General features: G+C 42.2%; 1 protein-coding gene and 1 long non-coding RNA gene across 4 annotated transcripts in view; one reads left to right on the forward strand and one right to left on the reverse strand.

Annotated features, from left to right (window-relative positions):
• Positions 1 to 20042, reverse strand: part of TTC7B (tetratricopeptide repeat domain 7B) — a 274767-nt gene that overhangs the window by 155610 nt on the left and 99115 nt on the right. For all 3 annotated transcript variants that reach the window (XM_025392642.1, XM_025392641.1, XM_025392640.1), the window contains exon 6: positions 1958 to 2036. In XM_025392642.1, the coding sequence (XP_025248427.1) occupies positions 1958 to 2036 (79 nt within the window). The remainder of the gene's footprint in view (positions 1 to 1957; positions 2037 to 20042) is intronic.
• On the forward strand, positions 3792 to 5825 carry LOC112629168. The gene is made up of 2 exons (XR_003120543.1): positions 3792 to 4126; positions 4215 to 5825. It is a non-coding gene; the product is annotated as an uncharacterized LOC112629168 (long non-coding RNA).

Raw genomic sequence — 20042 nt, forward strand, 5'->3', positions numbered from 1 at the left:
GTGTGTGTGTGTGTGTGTGTGTGTGTGTGTGTGTGTGTGTGTGTGTGTGAAGTTGCCCATCCTGTCTCACCCCCATAATTCTAGGAAAGCCCAGCTTGGCCATCTGGCCCCATGAGTTGTATGTCTACATCTTAAAACTCTGGAGACACCACAATGAAGTCATTTCCTATGACATGAATCTCTTAGCCTTGCCCAACTGAATACTCTCCCACAGCATTTAAAGGATTCATGATAAAGAAAGGACAAAAGTATGGGTGACAAAAGATAAACTGCAACCTTCCATGAGGTTGCTACATCAACTGTGACATGTGGCATTTGCTTAGCTTTTCATAAGCACCAGTCCTCCACTCAAGCACTCACTGGCTATGGTTATATAGGGCAAGTTGTAGAGGTCTACCTAATGAACGTCCCTAGATAGGAAAGTGAAAGGATTAAAAAGGCAAAGAAAGAATTCAAGTCAACAGGAGAGCCAAATTGCCAACCAAACAGTTAATTTAACTATGTTGTATATTTCTCTTCCAAGTTTTATAGTTAATACAATTAGCCAAACAACTAGCAGCCCTCAGGATCCAATGTGTCTTATTCTGTCTGGGTTTGGTATGAATCATAAGCATATACCAACCCCTCAACACCCTGGCAGCCATGAGGGCCTACATTCTACCTGCCTTAACAGGTGCAATTCTCAGGTTTCAGCAGAGAATGCTGCCAACAACACAGGAAAGGATGCTCAAAATCATTAGCCAACAGGGAAGTGCCAATCAAACCACAATGGAATATCACTGCATTCCACCAGGATGGTTACACCTAAAAAGATAATAACAACTGTTGGTGAGGGTGTGGAGAAATTGGAACCCTCATAACTGCTGGTGGGAATGTAATATGGTACAGCTGCTTTGGAAAACAGTCTGGCAGCACCTCAAATTGTTAAACAGTTACCATATGACCCAGCAATTCCACTTCTAAGTATACAGCCAAGAGAAAGAACACATATGTCCACACGAAAACTTGTACATGAATGTTCACAGCAGTGTTACTTGTAATTGCCCCAAAGTAGAAACAACCCAATGTCCATCAGCTGATGAACGGACAAATAAAATGTGATACATCCATTCAACAGAATATTATTTGGCAATAAAAAGGAAAGAAATACTGATCACGTTGTGACCCAGAGGAACCTTGAAAGCATTATGCTAAGTAAAGAAAGTCAGTCACAAAAAGAGCACAAATTAGTCGGGTGTGGTGATGCGCACCTGTAGTCCCAGCTACTCGGAGGCTGGGGCAGGACGCAATGAGCCAAGATTGTGCCATTGCACTCCAGCCTGGGTAACAGAGCGAGACTCTATCTCAAAACAAAAAAACAAAACCACAAATTGTATCATTCCAGTTATAGGAAATGCCCCAAATAGGCAAATCCATAGAAACAGAAAGTAAATTAGTGGTTGCCAGGGACTAGGGGGAGGGGAAAATGGGGATTAACTGCTAATGAGTATAGAGTTTCTTTTGGGGGCGATTAAGATGTCCTGAAATTAAATATTAGTGATAGCGGGACAATTCTGTGAATATGCTAAAAACTTTAAATGAGTAAACTGCTATTTATATATTATAAATTTATATTATATATTACATATATTTATATATTATAATTATATATTATAAATATGTCACATAAATATCCATTATGACACAGAAGTGAAAGAGCTTGCTCAAATTCATAAGCCCAGTGACATATACTTACAATAAATATTTAAATATATGTGACATATATTTATTATAAAAATAAATATAGCTACAGTTAAACAAAGGATGGGCATGAATATGGTAGTCTAACTTTGTTCCATATATTTATTATAAATATATGTCACATATATTTATAATACGTAAATGTAAAAAAATATGAATGTAAATACCTATGAGACAAGTGCCTGCTGGCCTCAATCAAGTCACTGGTCACACTTACCATTCGCAGGTTTTGAGTTGTTCTCGTTTCAACTGCTCTGAGCAGCTCTCTAAACCTTCCGACTCCTCTTGTCAAGTTCCTGTGTGGACACAGAATTGGACGGTTTTCATCTGGCATGTATTAATATCAAATGCATTACATGCATGTTTCAATGCATTTTGTCTGCATAAAAGCTGTTGGCTAGATTTTAAGCAAACGATTACTCTGCACGTGTCTAGCCATCTTTGGTTAAATGAAACATTTGACCTAAGATTGATGGCCTTTTGAGTTTTCTAACCCCTAGCACATTTTCTCTAAAAAATAACAATTTGAAAATCAGTTGAGGCCAACAAATTAAAAAGCAAGATACCTTAGAAGAGTCTGTGTTCAAACTCTCAATGGCTCTGTAGAGTGGAACTGAAATCTATATTTTCATTTAAAAGGTGGGAGACAACACTGGGCAAAAGCGCACCGGAATATGAGCAAGGCACTGTGTGCACCATGGGTAAGGATAAAATATGAAGATGAAAGGCACGAGAAAACAGGAACTCCACCAAGCAACCACTCTGCATCTTTGAGAACATAAACTTACCAAACCCGGTAAATTCATCAAACCAACCCTCCTCCAAACCCCACACTGACAAAAAGAAGCAAAAGGGTGAGAGGCCCCTTCTGAGAGCGAGTGTGTGACAACTGGAACCAAGCTCCCTGAGTGTGAGCACAGCACACCTCATCTCACTGCCACTCACACCCCACAGGGACACATTTGGTGACATGTTTCATTAAGAGACAAATAATTACTTTGTAACATCCTGGTCAATATTTTCAAGCCCCACTTGTCCTCTCTGAAAGCTGCATCCAGCCTGTTGAGCTGGGAATGCTCCCCAGCCGGTCCCTTTACATTAAGCGCTGCCACCACCTATGACATAACTCGGCGATATTTATAACCTGCTCATTAGAACATATCTCATCTTTCCAAAAAGCCACAGCGCGGATCAGCCAGTGCAAACGTGTCAGCCAGCCTCTGCAGGCCGTGGCAGATGCTCTAGGTATTTGGCTCTCTTCTTGGATGACATTTTGAATCACGCAAAGGTATTAAATCAAACCTGAATGTGGGTTCTGTAAGTTACAAGCACTCATGAGGGCTATTAATTCGCATCTTATACCTACATGACATCCCAGGGCTCTCATGCACAAGAATGGCCCCAGAACTTTAAGATAATGGTTTATTGGCATAGGTACATAAATATTCCCATAGTCCTCTCACCCCCACATATCAGATGGTATCAGATCAGAAGCTTGATGGTGGCATAAAAAGAGAAGCTGTGCTCAGGACGCCAAGCGGCACTAAAGGAAATCTAACAGAGACGTGAATAAAGATTAGGTAACAGGCCCTGGGACATGCAATCTACTCTGCTTTCTCCTTCATTTGCTTTTACGGGATCCATGTTCACAGGCAACAAAGTACATTTGCTTTGGACTGAAGCTCAGTTCTCTTAAGTAACATGGAGGGAAGGAAATAGCTACAGCTAAACAAAGGATGGGAATGAATATGGTAGTCTAACTTTGTTCCAGAATCACGGATTCAACTCCTACTGGCTACAGAAGGGATGGTCCTTTGAATTGTATGAAATAAGCTGTGACTGAGGCAACACAAGTGGAGATCCTGGTGGAAGGGGCTGATTTACCAGGTAGAAATCAGGCCTGGAATAAGCAGTATCAAACCTAAATATTGCAAGCCAGGGAAGCCTACAAATAGGAACTGGTCATTGAGAATGTTTCCAGTGTCCTAGGAAACAGAATGAGCTACTTAGACAGTTACAGAAGCACAGAATTTTCCAGCTATAAATGATCCAACAGAATCCGGTCCATTATGACACAGAAGTGAAGGGCTTGCTCAAGCTCACAGGCCCCGTGAGAGAGACAGTGAGCTGGGAGCTTTCTACCCTACTCTGTTACCTTCCTGGGTACACATAAGCTCCAAAACAGAAGTGTAACTCTAGAGGAAGGAACAAAATATGAATCCAAGAGTTCAGGTCTATGTTTTGCATATTAATATGCAAATTACTTCATATATTCATAACATAAATTCTGTGTGTCCCAGTGATGACAGCTAATGAAATACTCATTACTCGTCCAAAACTGGAAAGAAAATCCATTGGCCCAGGGGAAGAAGTCCAGTGAATGCGGGTAATGCCCTGGGCTGCCAAAAGAGATCGATGACGGATAGAGAAATTCAATTCCCCTGTTAAGATGCAAGAGGGTTTCTCCCGCGCAGGACCGAGGCCCTCTGGTGGAGGAACAGAGGAAGTCTCCGCCCCGAAGGAGGCCAGGCAGGATGGGGCAACACCAGCCACTGGGTGCATATTCCCAATTAAGCCTTTGAAGCAAATACAAGTTTTTCTCAAACTGTTTCCAGTTTATTCCTGGAGAGAGTTTAAGATTCAGAAGCAAAATCTTCCTCAAGCTGGGGAGAATCTACTTGTAAACAAAGAAGCCACAGTAACCACAGAGCTGAGAAGGCCTGAAGCTACAGCCCACTGCAATGACTCTGGCACCCAGAAGGGTCCCCACCCCCACCACAGATCAATCGGACAGCAAGAAGAGGTGAAACAGGCACATCTTAAAGTGCCCAAATGCAAAAATACAATTCTCAGGAAATCCTGTCATCCAAACATGTTGAAATCACATAATTGTATTCAACTGATCGCTTCCACTGTTGCCATGAGAGCAGAAAAATAAAAATGTTCAAGTACATGGATAATCAGAACAAAAAATAAAAGGAAGTTAACTTGCAAGAATTATATTCCAAATGCTATGAGATAACCCAATTTGAGAGAGGCAAACAAAACCCACAGATTGCCTTCAAATCTCCGAACTGTTAGTTAATTCTTAAAATGTTGAGATCAATTAAGTATCTAAGAAGGAACTGTTGCTTAAAACTCCACTTCAAAATGAAGTTAAGAGAGCCAAGGAATCTCCCAATCTCCCTGTTTTGAGGGTTTCCACAGACCCCTGACATTAGGTCATGTATTCCATTTCAACACCCTTGTCTGAGAAAGTGCAATGATGTCAGAATTCATTATGGTTAAACTATTCTCAAAACAAGTGTTCCTGCCAGCATTCGCGCAGCGGGCACTCTGGCAAGCTGTCAGAACTTGGGGTTCATCTCCTGCACTTTGCTTCACAAGCTTCCTGAGCTGGGTGCATTTCCTTCTACGTGGAATGGTTCCCAACAGCTCGGCTGGGCCCAAGGAGGAAAGGGCCTGCAGTCCCCGGAGTGCCAGCTGCTCGTTCCGCCTGACAGGCAAAGCTCTGCTTTCACTCACCAACATCACTGTCCTCAGCCCATTATGGAGAGCTCAGGCCAGAGTCCCACAGCCTTGCTCTCATTCAGATCCTTGTTTTCCCATTGGCAGGAAAGCCTACCACTTTTCATGGGGACACAGTCTACTCTTCCCTTGACCTACTTCTATCTTTTCTTCTCTCCTATCTTTTCCATCTGGTTTTATCCTCCTCCTGCTGAACCTCCTTTCAGGGCTTGTCTGCTGACTTACCAGCATTCGACCCTCCTTCTCGACCCTCTATACTGGCGATGGGCTCCGGTTCCCCCTTAGGCCCCGTGGCAGCATCTTTCCAGGCTCTGAAATGTACATTCTAACGTACAAACTCACTGCACCTGGTTTCGTCCTGTTCTATGACTCTGAACCACATTCTCGACAAATGCCATCTGTCCCTCTGTAATCAAACCAAGGAGGAAATGTAAATGGGAAGAAAGCCAGAGCTCCAAAATCAAAATGGAAAACCAAGGCTAGAGAAACTTGGGGACATGAGAATCATTTCAGCTTGTCATGAGTGGCTACTTCAATAACAAGCTCAATACATTTTTGTTGTGTGGTTATTTCTCCTTTTATTTCTAGGGAGTAGGGTGGGAAAAGACAATTCTTCCCTTTAACTTGTCCTTCCAAATTAGCTTCAGACCTCAAAATCTGACCCAGGCACCAATACACTTAAATTCAATATCACCTGTCATTGTCGTGCAAACTCAAAGTAGTGATATGAATAAAAGACTGGGTCCATTTCCTGGGTAACGAGGAAAAGGTGGCCTGCTAGAGTCTATTCAGTATTTTTTTCTCTTCGGTGGCTGAGAATTTTATAACTAAAGATCAAACACAATAAGTCAACCCAGTAGATCTCAAAGAGCAAAGAAATCATCTGCCTTTCTCCATGTTTTCTTCCCACCAACCAGCACTCCTGAAACACTGAAGCAGGAGGTTACTTCCACAATTACTGAGCACTGTTTCCCAGCAGGGACCAGGGTGGTCCCTGAGGACACACTGCTGAGCAGGGGACACCATCCCTGTTTTCTTCCCACCAACCAGCACTCCTGAAACACTGAAGCAGGAGGTTACTTCCACAATTACTGAGCACTGTTTCCCAGCAGGAGCCAGGGTGGTCCCTGAGGACACACTGCTGAGCAGGGGACACCATCCCTGCCTCAGGGAGCTTAGATGGCTTCACATTCCCCACAAGAACGTAAGTGCCTCCAAGACAGAGGCCTTGGCTTTATTCACTGACATAACCCAAGCCTCTGAAACAGAGCCTGGCATACAGGAGGCACCCAATTAATATTTGTTGAATGAAAAAGAACCACCATGAGCCAAATGAACCAAGATCACGAGGGGATACATTTCCTACCCGTTTTTTATCTCATTGTTTCTCACTGAGCACAGTCCAGCAGACAGCAAAGCACCACACTCTCTTAATTAGAATAGTCTTGTGTGCCCTCGGGGGCTTTCCTTGTAGCGTGGAGACCTGGGGGAGCAGTACTCCTACACCAGTGACATGCCCAGCCTAACAGCTTCTAGAGAGCTATGTGGATAATGGGGATTTTGAGGTTTTTAAAGAAAAGTTCCAGGCATTTCAGGGAAACTTTCCTGCCCCTGTGCCTTCACACATGCTCCTCTGTCTACAGGGTCAAGACCCAGGGCCGAGGCCAGCCTAGATAGCACTTTCCACCTTTCCACACTGATTTTCATTTGAGTTTATATCTGTTCACCAACCAAACTGCAATCATTGTGAGAGCAAAGGCCCCTTCTGTACACACCCCTCCTTGTCTCAACTGCTTCACAGGGCCAGCCAGTACCTGTGATATTTAACAAGCTGGGTACCCCCAAAAGAAAGAAAAGAGTGAGCACCATCTTATCTTCTCAGACCCCTTTCCCCATCTCCTTGCTGAAAAGAGTTATCTTAGTTACAAAGGGGACAACTAAAGCAGGTACTTGGTATATCCATGAGATACATCCCATCATCATATACCTATACCCTTTATGGTACGTATCTGCTTTTCCGGAGTTGTAAGTGTTGACAATGACAATGGTATTCTGGACACTGTCAACACTTACAACTCCGGAAAATCAGATACAGACCATGTATCTTCTAGGTTCATCACTTTTAGTTCTCAGGCTTGAGAATTTATGTAACTCTTAATATTATCTATCTTGAAAAAGTCTGAAATCAAAACCAGATATCCAGATCTGGAAAGTGGGAGAAGAACAGATACCCTTCACAGTCCAAAAGGACACTGTGGCCGGCTGTCAGGGAGCTGTTTTTCCCAGAATGGAGTCCAGCTTCCCCCTCTGTACACACTCTCCTCCTCATATCCAATGACACGCATTTGTGAAGACAGATGGCTTGCTGTAGTCAGGAGCCAGGGATCAAACCCACAACCTTGGCCTCATTAGCGAAGGGCTCTCTCTGATCCACGGAGCAAGCCAGCTGCAGCCTGGACATAGTGACGGAGGGTGTGACAGCCATCCATGCCGGGATGTGAACAAGCAGGCGAGGCTTCCAGATGTCTCGTCTCAAACCTAATGAGAGCTGTACTGGGCTTAACAACATTTTTTGGACTACCTCAGCAATCAAGGCATCCTGGTGACAAAAGCAGAGTAAATTAAACATTTGGTCAGCTGGCCAGGTGGCACACAGTACAGGGAGTCGGGACTACGGCCCAGGCAGAGTAGGTGGCACCAGACACATAAAGTCAAAGAAGTCACAGAGAGTGGCTTCTTGGAGTTCATACTTCATGGGCCAGGACAGGAACACATAAGCAAGTCCTTCCAACATGGGGTGCACAAGGCCTATGAATGAAAGGTGGCCAGACTGCTCTGACAGCCCGGCCAGAAGAGCAACTCACCCGCCCTTCACCTGTCCCCTCCACTCCCCTAAGCTCTGAGTCTCTGAGAAACATGAAGTGTAGAAAGGCTTGCCCCATCTCACATCCTTCCTTTCAACCTCTGGGAATGAGTCAAAGAATATCAGTACTCATTCCAAAAGAAATATATACATATATATACACACACACACACACAAATACATATTTCTCTCTCCATATATATCTATACACATATGGAAAGAGAGAGAGAGAACTCCCATACCTACTATGCACTACGAAGTGAGGCACGGTGAATGCAGTGGTGAGCCAGTCAGCAGACATGAGTCCTCAAGAACTTGTATTTTAATGACATTCAGTTTAACCCTAATGGTATCCAAACACACTTGGACTCCTCAACCTAACAATACTTAAACCAATCCGAACTTATCATATAAGGATTGTCCTTCACCCAGGAATCTATATGCTTATCTATATACATGAACATAAAGAGACAAAACAGAGTTGTGGTTACAGACCCTGGAGCCGGACAGTCAAGTCCCAGTTTTGCCATTTATTAATTGTGCCTTGGGTAAGTGCCTGTCCCACAGTTTCCTTACAAAATGGAAAAAACAACTGTACCCACCTCACTACTGTAAGAATTAAACTAGTCAGTAACAACAGTGCCCACCTCATTGGGTAACTGTACCCACCTCACTGCTGGAAGAATTAAACTAGTCAGTAACAACGGTGCCCACCTCATTGATTTGTTGTAAGAATTAAACTAGTCAATACATGTAGGAAGTGCTTTTTAAGTATTTGCCATTATTACTTCTGTTAGCCTCAAAACTCTACCATTGTTTTTTAAAAAAACTTTTGGAATTCTGGAATCTGTTTTCCAGTCAATTTATAGCATATGAAAATCTGCTTTATTTCTTTGAAGTCATTTAATTTTGAAGGAACAAAAGATATTCCCCAGTTTGATTCATTGATCCTCTTTGCTATTTATGGAAATCTACCACGTCCTAGGAACTCCCTATGTCATTCCCGGGTCTGGCTCACAATAACAAAAGACAACAACCCACGTCAGGTAAGAACAGTAAAAAACTCTTTCTCTGGGGCCCTGTGGTCACCCTCCTGGGAAATGATGTGACATCTCCTAAGAGTGCGGGTGCTCCCGACGGGGGCAGGGGAACAGTCTCCAGCCGCGGCTTTGGGGCAGGGCACGGACAGATGCCCAGCTGTCTGGCAGGGCAGGTGTGAATCCTGATTGCTCCATCATACCTCGCACAGTGAGCATGTGGAGACTGTTCTGAGTTCATCAAGAACGACCAGATCACACTAAAAACTGTGAACTCAAAAGTGAACCACCAAAGCTTTATAAGCCCATAACACAAAGCTGGAGAGGAAAGCTCGCCACTTCCACTGGGGAAGTGTCTGCTCCAGACCTGGCCGGAGCTGGAAGACAAGCATGGGGGGGTGGTCCCCGTGAGCCTGCTTCATAAGACGGGGCTCAATTAGCTGCACAGAACACTGATGGACACAGGCCAACAATATTCGTTTTTAACAGTCCCAAAAAGTGCAGAAAAAGACAATCTGGCAGGTAGAAATGTCCTAACAAAATGACTTCATTCATCAATTCTGAGTGGCAAAGTCACATAGGAAAAGGACTTCTGGCCACCCTGTCCCTCCGGTCAACTGGGCTGCGGAGAGGAAAAGAAGGCAGAAAGGACCTTAAGGGGAGGACAGTCCCTCCAAACGCACCACAGGCACTTGAGCTGGCAGTTCGAGCGCGAGGATAAGACAGCAACGTTCACTTCCCTTCAATTAGCAGAAGACAGGAGAACTGCGTTTCCAACACAACTCTGGAGACCACATTTCAAAGCTAGGACAAGTGAGAAAAAATTCAAGGGGATCATTTGAAAGAAAGGAAAAAAAAAAAAGACCATTAAATGTGCAGGGGTCAGTGGTCCAAATGGCTCCAGACGCCAAGTAGGTAGCAGAGGTGGGTGAAGACAGACTGTGGGACGACAGGCCTCGCAAGCCCACAGGCCTCCAACTCGAAACCGTAACACAGAAACTCAACAGGGAAGGGAGGCTCTTCGCCGTTACATTGGTAAATAAGAGCTTCTAATATTTTTCTTGGGGAAACGAAGCAGTGCTGCTTGGTTTGAGGCAGCATGGTGCCGATGGGATTCTCACACATTCTCATGAGTGGGGCCAGATAACCCGCTTGGGCCTGGGAAAGGCGAGTCTGCTGGGGAGAGAAGACAAAAAGGGCAAAGGTTGAGCAGGCTCATGAGAAGAAGGATGGGAAGTGAGCGTGGAATGTGAGCCATCTGGGAACGTGGCAAGGGGAACAAGTACCAGATGCCAGGCATGCACTGAGATGGGGAAGGACTGGCCAACGGGCTTCACCTTGTCTCTTCCTCATCTGCAAAACAGGACTAACACCTATGTGCCATGCTGAATGAGATGGCACCTGGAAAGCTCCTGACTCAATGCTCAAAAACACATGAATCCCCCATCTTTCCCCAACCAGCTGCTACTTCCCACCACCCAGTCCTTCATTCCACAAACATTTACTGGCTAAAAGCCAAAAGCAGCCACTGGTGTGATTGTGAACCTTTGGTTAATAGAAAACAGTGCAGAATCAGAACCGGTTTCTATGATGCACTACCCCAAACTCTTCTTCTCAATTGTAGCTTTATACATGAGGAAACACAGGCTTAGAAATATCAGGGAACATGCCTGTGATCACACAGCCCACAGCAGAAGAGCTGGGATTTGAACTCAGGCCCTATCTGATGCCAGTGCTAGGAAAGATGAAGACCCCTGTCATGCAGAAGCCTGCAGTCAAACTGGAAAATGTGACTACCTCCTATGACACAAAACAAAGGCATCCCAGGGACAGGAGAGCAGCCCAGGAAGGCTCCTAGCGGCACGGGCCAGCTGAAGTCTCTGTACCTAGACACATTTGGCTGCAAAAAAAGGGTATGGGATTCCACTGGGAATGGGTGACAACGGGACAGCAGAGAATTTATGCTGAGGCGTCTGAGCTTCATAGCAGAAACAGGACTCAGAAGAAAGATGGTGTCGGGGAAACAGACTAACACTGATAAGATGGCGACAACACAGAAGACGCTCGGACCACAAGTCAATCTTCTAAAGGAAATTCTTTCATCGCACAAGACCTCATTTATTTGGCTTTCCCAGTCAGAGTTCACACTCACTCACTCAGACGGGAAGCTCAGGTTTACCTTGGCTCTATCTATAGAGAAAAAAAAGCTTTCCTAAGCGCATCAGCAGAGCAAACATGATCTGTGAGGAGAATATTTAATTTGCTCAGGGGAATAAGCTATTTTCAAGCCCCTCTAAGCCATCCAGAGGAACTGCCACTTACTAATAAACCACTGACATGGTAATGAAAATTATTCCACTCTCTCATCCAGGAAGTCCCCACAAGAGACTGGGCTCCTTCGGGACAGAGACGGGGTCCCTCCCACTAGAATGGAGTATGATCCAGCTGCACACCTACTCATGGGGCTCTAGTGAGGATGAAAGGTCACAGTCACTGCCCAGGAAAGGTCAGCCGTCATCTTCTTCTGAGATACCACTAACTGCTTCCATGTCATTCTCCAACTCATTATTCCAGATGATCTGCCAACCAACCTAGTGACGCAGGCAGGAGTTCGTTACTCACAACTGATAAGGAGGGAAACTGAGTCCCAGAGAGAGAAGAAGGGAGTCTGGCCCAACAGCTCCAAGAGGGGCTGAGCCGGGACCTGACTCCCGGCCTCTGGGTCCCCAGGGCAGGGATTCCCTCCCCTGCCCTCTGCTGGGTACTGTTGTAGCCCATATTTCATTGACCCCTCAATTTTTTCTTAATATTTTGTTCTATGAAGTAGAGATACAGAAAGCCATATAAAACAATTGTATGGCGTAGGGGACTATTAGAAGGCACACACCGTGTAACCACCACCCAAAAAAATAAAGACACTGCCATTCACCTCATCCCAATGGACAGCCCCCTCCATCTAAAAGTAACAACTACTCTGAATTTTCTGGTTAATTGCTTTGTTACTCACGCAGGCATCCCTACACTATAGCCTTGTCCACTTTTTTTCACTTGATGGTTCTTTAAAATCACTCTTACTTTACACGCCCCCCCCCACCCCACCTCTTTTTCTTACAACTTATCTGCTAGAGAAAATCTGAACAGCCTATAGAGTTTCCCACTGGCTAGAAAACTGCACACTCATGCTACAGTTCAATACATGCCTCTGTTCTCCGTATTGCCTGCAATTTGGCAGCTGGATCCGGAGGCTTGATCAATTCAGGGTCGATCCCTTTGGCAAGACTTCAGCAGTGTTGTGCTCTTGTTCTGACATTAGCAGCCCTTGATGTTCAACACTTACAGCATCAATCTCCTGGGAGTTACTAAGTGGTGATGTTCTAATTCTCCCACTGCATTTTCATTTATTAGCTGGAATAATTTTTATAAGATGTTTCATCTAATATTTGGCTTTCCAGTGGCTTAGTACACATAGTAAAATGTTTTATGTTTTCCATTTATTTGCATAGTTTTCAAAATACTGACTCAGAACTCACTAACTTAAGCTTATTTGATTAGTCTATTGCAATTTTTACCCTTCTTGAAATTCAAACTGTCCTGTATTTGACCTGAGTCTTTTTAAAATGACCTTGGAATCTTTGATAGCTTCTTTGCTCTACGGATGTAGGTAAAGGTGTTCCAAGCTCATCTTATATATTTCCTGCCCCAGAACTGGCATGAGGTTTCTTTTATTGAAATCTGATATTTCAAGATCAAAATCTAGGAGCTAGAGATGTTCACTGCTAATGGGCCAGTCACCTTAGCCAGACCTTCTCTGTCTCTCACATATAAACACATACACACGAACATGTATATATGTGTATATATGCACATACTTATATACACACATAGACACAGATACCTCAGATTTCATACTAATATTTCCAATTTGATTATTCCAATTCAGGACTAGTTTTTCCTAGACTACTTCTATCTTAAATCTGTTTTTCCTTTCTTCCATAGCAAGAATATTTGTTCTCAAGGACACAGAGGATGATGGAATTAGAACATTCCATAACTTTATTCCATGTTGTATGAGAAGTTTCAGAATAATACTAACAATACCACCATCAATTAATATCATCATCTGTTATCAGTGATCTTTGATAATACCATAATTGTTTGGGGGTGACATGGTTTACATGCCCACATAAGATGGCAAACTTGATCAATAAATGTTGTATATGTGCCCCACTGACCAGTCATTTCCCCATCTCTCTACCCTTCCTTGGTCTTCCCTATTCCCTGAGACACAATATTGAAATGAGGCCAATTAATAACCCTACAATGGCCTTTAAGTGTTCAAGTGAAAGGAAGAGTTGCACATCTCTTACTTTAAGTCAAAAGCTGGAAATAATTAAGATTAGTGAGGAAGGTCTGCCAAAAACCAAGATGGGTTGAAAGTTGGGCCTTTTGTACCGAATACCTAGTCCAGTTGAAGATGCAAAGGAAGCTGCTCAAAGAAAATTAAAGGTGCCTACTCCAGTGAACACACAAATGATAAAAATAATTTTTTAAAAAAAGCAAAAGAGACTTACTGCTGATAGGGAAAAAGTTTGCATGGTCTGGATAGAAGATTAAACCAGCCTCAACATTCCCTTAAACCAAAGCCTAATCCAGAGCAAGGCCCTAATTCTCTTCAATTCTTTGAAGGCTGAGAGAGGTGAAAAAGATGCAGAGGAAAAGTTTGAACCTGGCAGAGGCTGGTTTATGAGGTTTAAGGCAAGAAGCTGTTTCTATAATATAAAACTGCAAGGTGGCCGGGCACAGTGGCTCACGCCTGTAATCCTAGCACTTTGGGAGGTCAAGGCGGGTGGATTATGAGGTTAGGAGCTCGAGACCAGCCTGGCCAACATAGTGAAACTCCGTATCTACTAAAAATACAAAAAATTAGCCGGGCTTGGTGGTGGGTGCCTGTAATCCCAGCTACTCCAGAGGCTGAGGCAGGAGAATAGCTTGAACCCAGGAGGCGGAGGTTGCAGTGAGCCAAGGTCGCACCATTGCACTCCGGGCCAGGTGACAGTGCAAGACTCTGTCTCAAAAAAAAAAAAAAAAAAAGTGCAAGGTGAAGCAGCAAGTGCTGACATAGAAGCTACAGAAAGTTATCCAGAAGGTCTAGCTGAGATCATTAATGAAGGTGCCTACAGTAAACAACAGATTTTCAACATAGATGAAACAGCCTTCGATTGGAAGAAAAAGGAATCTACGACTTTCACAGCTACAGAGAAGTCAACTCCTGGCTACAAAGCTTCAAAGGACAGGCTGACTCTCCTGTAGGAGCTAATGCAACTGGTGACTTTGAGTTGAAGCCAATGCTCATTTACCATGTTGAAAATCCTAGGGCCCTTAAGAATTATGCTAAATTGACTCTACCTGTGCTCTATAAATGGAACAATAAAGCCTGGATGAAAGCACATCTGTTTACAACATGGTTCACTGAATATTTTAAGCCCACTGTTGAGATCAACTCAGAAGAAAGGATTTCTTTCCAAATATTACTGCTCATTGACAATGTACCTGGTCACCCAAGAGCTCTGATGGAGATGTATAAGGAGATAAAAGGTGTTGTCATGCCTGCTAACACAACATCCATTCTGCAGCCCAAGGGTCAAGGAGTAATTCTGACTTACTGTTTACCATAGTGATTCCTCTGATGCATCTGGGCAAAGCCAATTGAAAACCTCTGGAAAGGATTCACCATTCTAGATACCACTAAGAATACTTGCGATTTATGGGAGGAGGTCCAAATATCAACATGAACAGGAGCTTGGAATAAATTGATTCTAGCTCTCATGGATGACTATGAGGGGTTCAAATATTCAGTGGAGGAAGTAACTGCAGGTATGGTGATAATAGCAAGAGAACTAGAATTAGAAGTGGGGCCTGAAGATGTGACTGAACTGTGGCGATCTCAGGATGAAACTTGAATGGATGAGGAATTGCTCTTACAGATGTAAAAAGAAATAAGTTTCTTTAAATGGAATCTACTCCTGGTGAAGATGCTGTGAACACTGTTGAAACAACAACAAAGGATTCAGAATATTATATCAACTTAGTTGATAAGACAGCAGTAGGGTTTGAGAGGATTGATTCCAATTTTGAAAAAATTCTACCGTGGGTAAAATGTTATGAAACAGCATTGCATGCTACAGAGAAACCTTCTATGAAAGGAAGAGTCGATTGATGTGGTACATTTCATTGTTGTCTTATTTTAAAAGATTGCCACAGCCACCCCAAACTTCAGCAACCACCACCCCATCAGTCAGCAGCTATTAACATCAAGGCAAGACCCTCTACTAGCAAAAAGATATGACTTGCTGAAAGCTCAGATGACTGTTAGCATTTTTTAGCAATAAAGTATTTTTTAACTAAGGTATGTACCTTTTTCTGGGCATAATGTTATTGCATACTTAACAGACTACAGTATAGTGTAAATATAACTTTTATATGCACTGGGAAATCAAAAAGTTCATGTGACTTGCTTTATTGAGATTATTGTATGATCTGAAACCAAACTTACAATATCGCTGAGCTATGGCTGTATTCAAACTTCTGAAGAAAAAACAGAAACAACACCTTGTCAATCAAGAATTCTATATCCAATAAAACTATCCTTCAAAACTGAGGAAAAAATAAAGACATTCCCACCAAGCAAAAAGTGAGAGAATTCATTGTTAGTAGACCTGCCCAATACAAAATTTTAAGGAAGCCTTCAGATGACAAGCAAATGATACCAGAGGGTCATAGGAATACACAGGAATAAACTAATAAAAGCATCAGAAATCTAAATATGTGGGTAAATATGAAAGACTGTATAAATATTGTTTTATCTTTCCTTCTTTTAATTTCTGTAAAAAATAACATTGTGTAAAGGGAAAAGTAATATATTACATTGTTTTTATAACACAAAGAGGACAGGAGGAAATGAAACTATATTGGAGCAAAGTTGCTGATACTGAAATTAAGTCAATACTAACTTGAAATTGACTATGATAGTTTAAAGATATATATTATAATCCATAGAGAAAATAGAATTTTTTTTTTCTGATGGAGTCTCACTCTGTTGCCCAGGCTGGAGTGCAGTGGTGCAATCTCAGCTCACTGCAACCTCTGCCTCTCAGGTTCAAGCAATTCTCATGCCTCAGTCCCCCCAAGTAGCTGGGATTACAGGTGTCCACCACCATACCCAGCTAATTTTTGTATTTTTAGTGAAGACAGGATTTTGTTTTGTTGGCCAGGCTGGTCTCGAACTTCTGGTCTCAGGTGATCCACCCGCCTTTGCCTCCCAAAGTGCTGGGATTACAGGTGTGAGCCACTGTGCCCACCTGAAAATAGAAAATTTTTTTCCAAAAAATGCGGTTAAAAATCAACAGAGGAATTTAAATGATATACTAAAAAGTATTTTTTAACAACCATTAAAAAGGGTAGAAAGGAGGAATGAAGAACCAAAAAAGACATGAGACAGAAACAAAGGGTAAAAATAGTAGGTGTAAATCCAATCACATCAATAGTTACATTAAATGTGTATGACTAAACATTCCATTCAAAAGGCAAAAAGGTTTATACTGGATTAAAAAACCCAAGATCCACCCACATGCTATGTATAAGAGATAGAGCTATTTTAATTCAAAGACACAAATAGGTTGAAAATATAAGAATGAAAAAATATACTATGTAAACAGTAACCATAAGAGAAGTAGTGTGGCTATATTAATATCAGGTAAGATAGACTTTAAATCAAGGAATATTACTAGAGACGAGAGGCATCTATCAAAAACCTACAGCTAACATCATACTTAATGGTGAAAGACTGAATGCTCTCTAAGATCAGGAATACAATAAGGATGTCTGCTTTTGCCACTTTTATTCAATATTGTACTGAAGATTCTCAACAGTGCAATAAGGCAATAAATAGAAATAAAAGGTATCGAGATTGAACAGAAAGAAGTAAAATTGTTTATATTCACAGATGACATGATCCTGTATGTAAAAACCCTAAACAATCTATTACAAAATTATAAAAATTAATTCAAGAGATTAGTTTGCAGGATACAACATCCATATATAAAAATCAAAAGTTTCAATAACAAAAAATAATTTGAAAATGAAATTAAGAAAGCAATTCAATTCACAATCACATGAAGTGAATGAAATACTTAGGAATGAATTTAACAGAAAATACAAAAGCTGAAAACTACAAAACATTTTTTAGAAAAATCAAAGAAGATCTAAATAAATGGAGAGGGGTTGGATTAGAAGATTTGCTACTGTGAATCTGTCAATTCTACCCAAGTTGATCTAAAGATTCGGTACAATCTTTATCAAAATCCTGGCAGGCTTCCTTTTTTTTTGACAGAAATTGGCAGGCTGATTCTAAATTTAATGGGGGAATGTCAAAGCCTGAAAATAGCCAAAATAATTTTTAAAAAGAACAAAGTTAGACTTATACTACCTCATTTCAAAACTTACTATAAAGCTACTATATTCAAGACAGTATATGGTATTGGCTTAAAGACAGACATATAGATCAATGAAACAAAATAGAGACTCCAGAAAGAAACCTTTATGTTCATATTAAATTAATTTATTTTTTTACTAACGTGTCAATGCAATCCAACATGAAAAGAACAGAGTTTTCAACAACTAAATAAGAATACAAAAATCCAATTGAAACCAGGGCAAAAGTTTTGAACAGACATTTCACCACAGAAGAATATTAAGAATACTTTTTTTTTTTTTTTTTTTTTTTGAGACAGAGTCTCACTCTGTCACCCAGGCTATAGTGCAGTGGAGCGATCTCGGCTCACTGCAGCCTCCACCTCCCGGGTTCAAGCAATTCTTGTGCCTCAGCCTCCCGAGTAGCTGAGACTACAAGTGTACATCAGCATGCCCCGCTAATTTTTGTATTTTTAGTAGAAATGGGGTTTCACCATTTTGGCCAGGCTGGTCTTAAACTCCTGACCTCAGGAGATCTGCCCACCTCAGCCTCCCAAAGTGCTGGGATCACAGGCATGAGCCACTGCACCCAGCAAGAATACTAAGAAGCACATGAAAATTTGCTGAACTTCATTAATCATTAGGAAAATGTAAATTAATTAAAATCACAATGGGATACTACTACAAACTTACTAGAATGGCTCTAATTCAAAAAACTGACAATGCCAAGAGTTAAAGAGAAAAAAAGAAGCTGGAGCTCCCATACATACATCGCTGGCGGGAACGTAAAACAGTACCGTTGGATGGTTTCCTAAAAAGTGAAACACAAACTTACCAAATGACCCATGAATCCCACTCCTATGAATCCACCCAAGGGAAATGAAAACACATGTTTACAAAAAGATCAGCACATGAATGTTCATAGCAGCTTCATTCATAATAGTCAAAAAGCAGGAACAATCCAAATGTCCATCAGTTGGTAAATGGATAAACAAAAATGTAACATATCCATACAGTGTAATAATAATGACAACTCCACAATAAAAAGGAGTGACCTGCTGATACATGCTACAATGGGAGTGAACCTCAGCAACACCATGCCAAGTGGAAGATGTGAGACACAGGCCGGGTGCGGTGGCTCATGCCTGTAATCCCAGCACTTTGGAAGGTGGAGGCGGAGGCCGGCAGATCACCTGAGGTCGAGAGTTTGAGACCAGCCTGACCAACATGGAGAAACCTCATCTCTACTAAAAACACAAAAAAATTAGATGGGTGTGGTAGCACATGCCTGTAATCCCAGCTACTTGGGAAGCTGAAGCAGGAGAATCGCTTGAACTTGGGAGGCGGAGGTTGCAGTGCACTGAGATTGCGTCATTGCACTCCAGCCCGGGCAACAAGAGTGAAACTCCATCTCAAAAAAAAAAAAAAAAAAGAAGTGAGACACAATTGACTACGTATTCTATGATTACATTTATGCAAAATTTCTAGAAAAGGCAAATCTATAGACACAGCCACAGAGCAGATAAGTGGTTGCCTGGGGCTGGGGGTGGCAGTAGCGATTGACTGGAACAGGCACAAGGAACTTTTAAGGCTGAAGGGAATGTTCTGAAACTGAGTTGTGAAGATAACTGCACAGCTGTGTAAGTTTTCTTTCTTTTTTTTTTTTTTTTTTTTTTTTGAGACAGGCTTACTCTTGTAGCCCAGGCTGGAGTGCAATGGCATGATCTTGGCTCACTGCAACCTCCACCTCCCAGGTTCAAGAGATTCTCCTGCCTCGGCCTCTCGAATACTTGGGATTACAGTACTCTGCCTGCCACCAAGCCTGGCTAATTTTTGTATGTTTAGTAGAGATGGGGTTTCATCATGCTGGCCAGGCTGGTCTTGAACTCCTGACCTCAGGTGATCCACCCACCTCGGCCTCCCAAAGTGCTGAGATTACAGACGTGAGCCACCATGCCCGGCCTGTATATATTTATTAAAAACAACCAAATTGTATAATTATTATAGGTTTTTAAAATATATAAATTATACACAAACAAAGCTGCTTTAAAAAATATAGCAGTTTCCTTTATGACAATTCCTGGCTATCTCCCCCTCCCCAATTTTCATGTCTATTTTCTCATTCTTTCATCTCTTACATCACTGCTTGATCAATTTTCACTCATCTCTCAGCAGCTTCTCTTGTAGCAGGGCCCAGTCCCAGAAGAGAGCCCTAGTGAGTCAGTTTCCAGTCATCACAAGGGCGTGACTGCTCTGGCCCCTTAGACCTTGCTGGGCAAAATCCTTTCATTTTCAGCTGCTAATCTCAAATTGGCCAGACAAGCTTCCCAGTAAATACGTAATGGCTATTTCAGGGTCTCCTGTTCCCAGGCCCATCAGATGCCCTGTTGCACACAAATGCACAC

This window comes from Theropithecus gelada, chromosome 7b (genome assembly GCF_003255815.1).
Source record: "Theropithecus gelada isolate Dixy chromosome 7b, Tgel_1.0, whole genome shotgun sequence".
Classification (NCBI taxonomy): domain Eukaryota; kingdom Metazoa; phylum Chordata; class Mammalia; order Primates; family Cercopithecidae; genus Theropithecus; species Theropithecus gelada.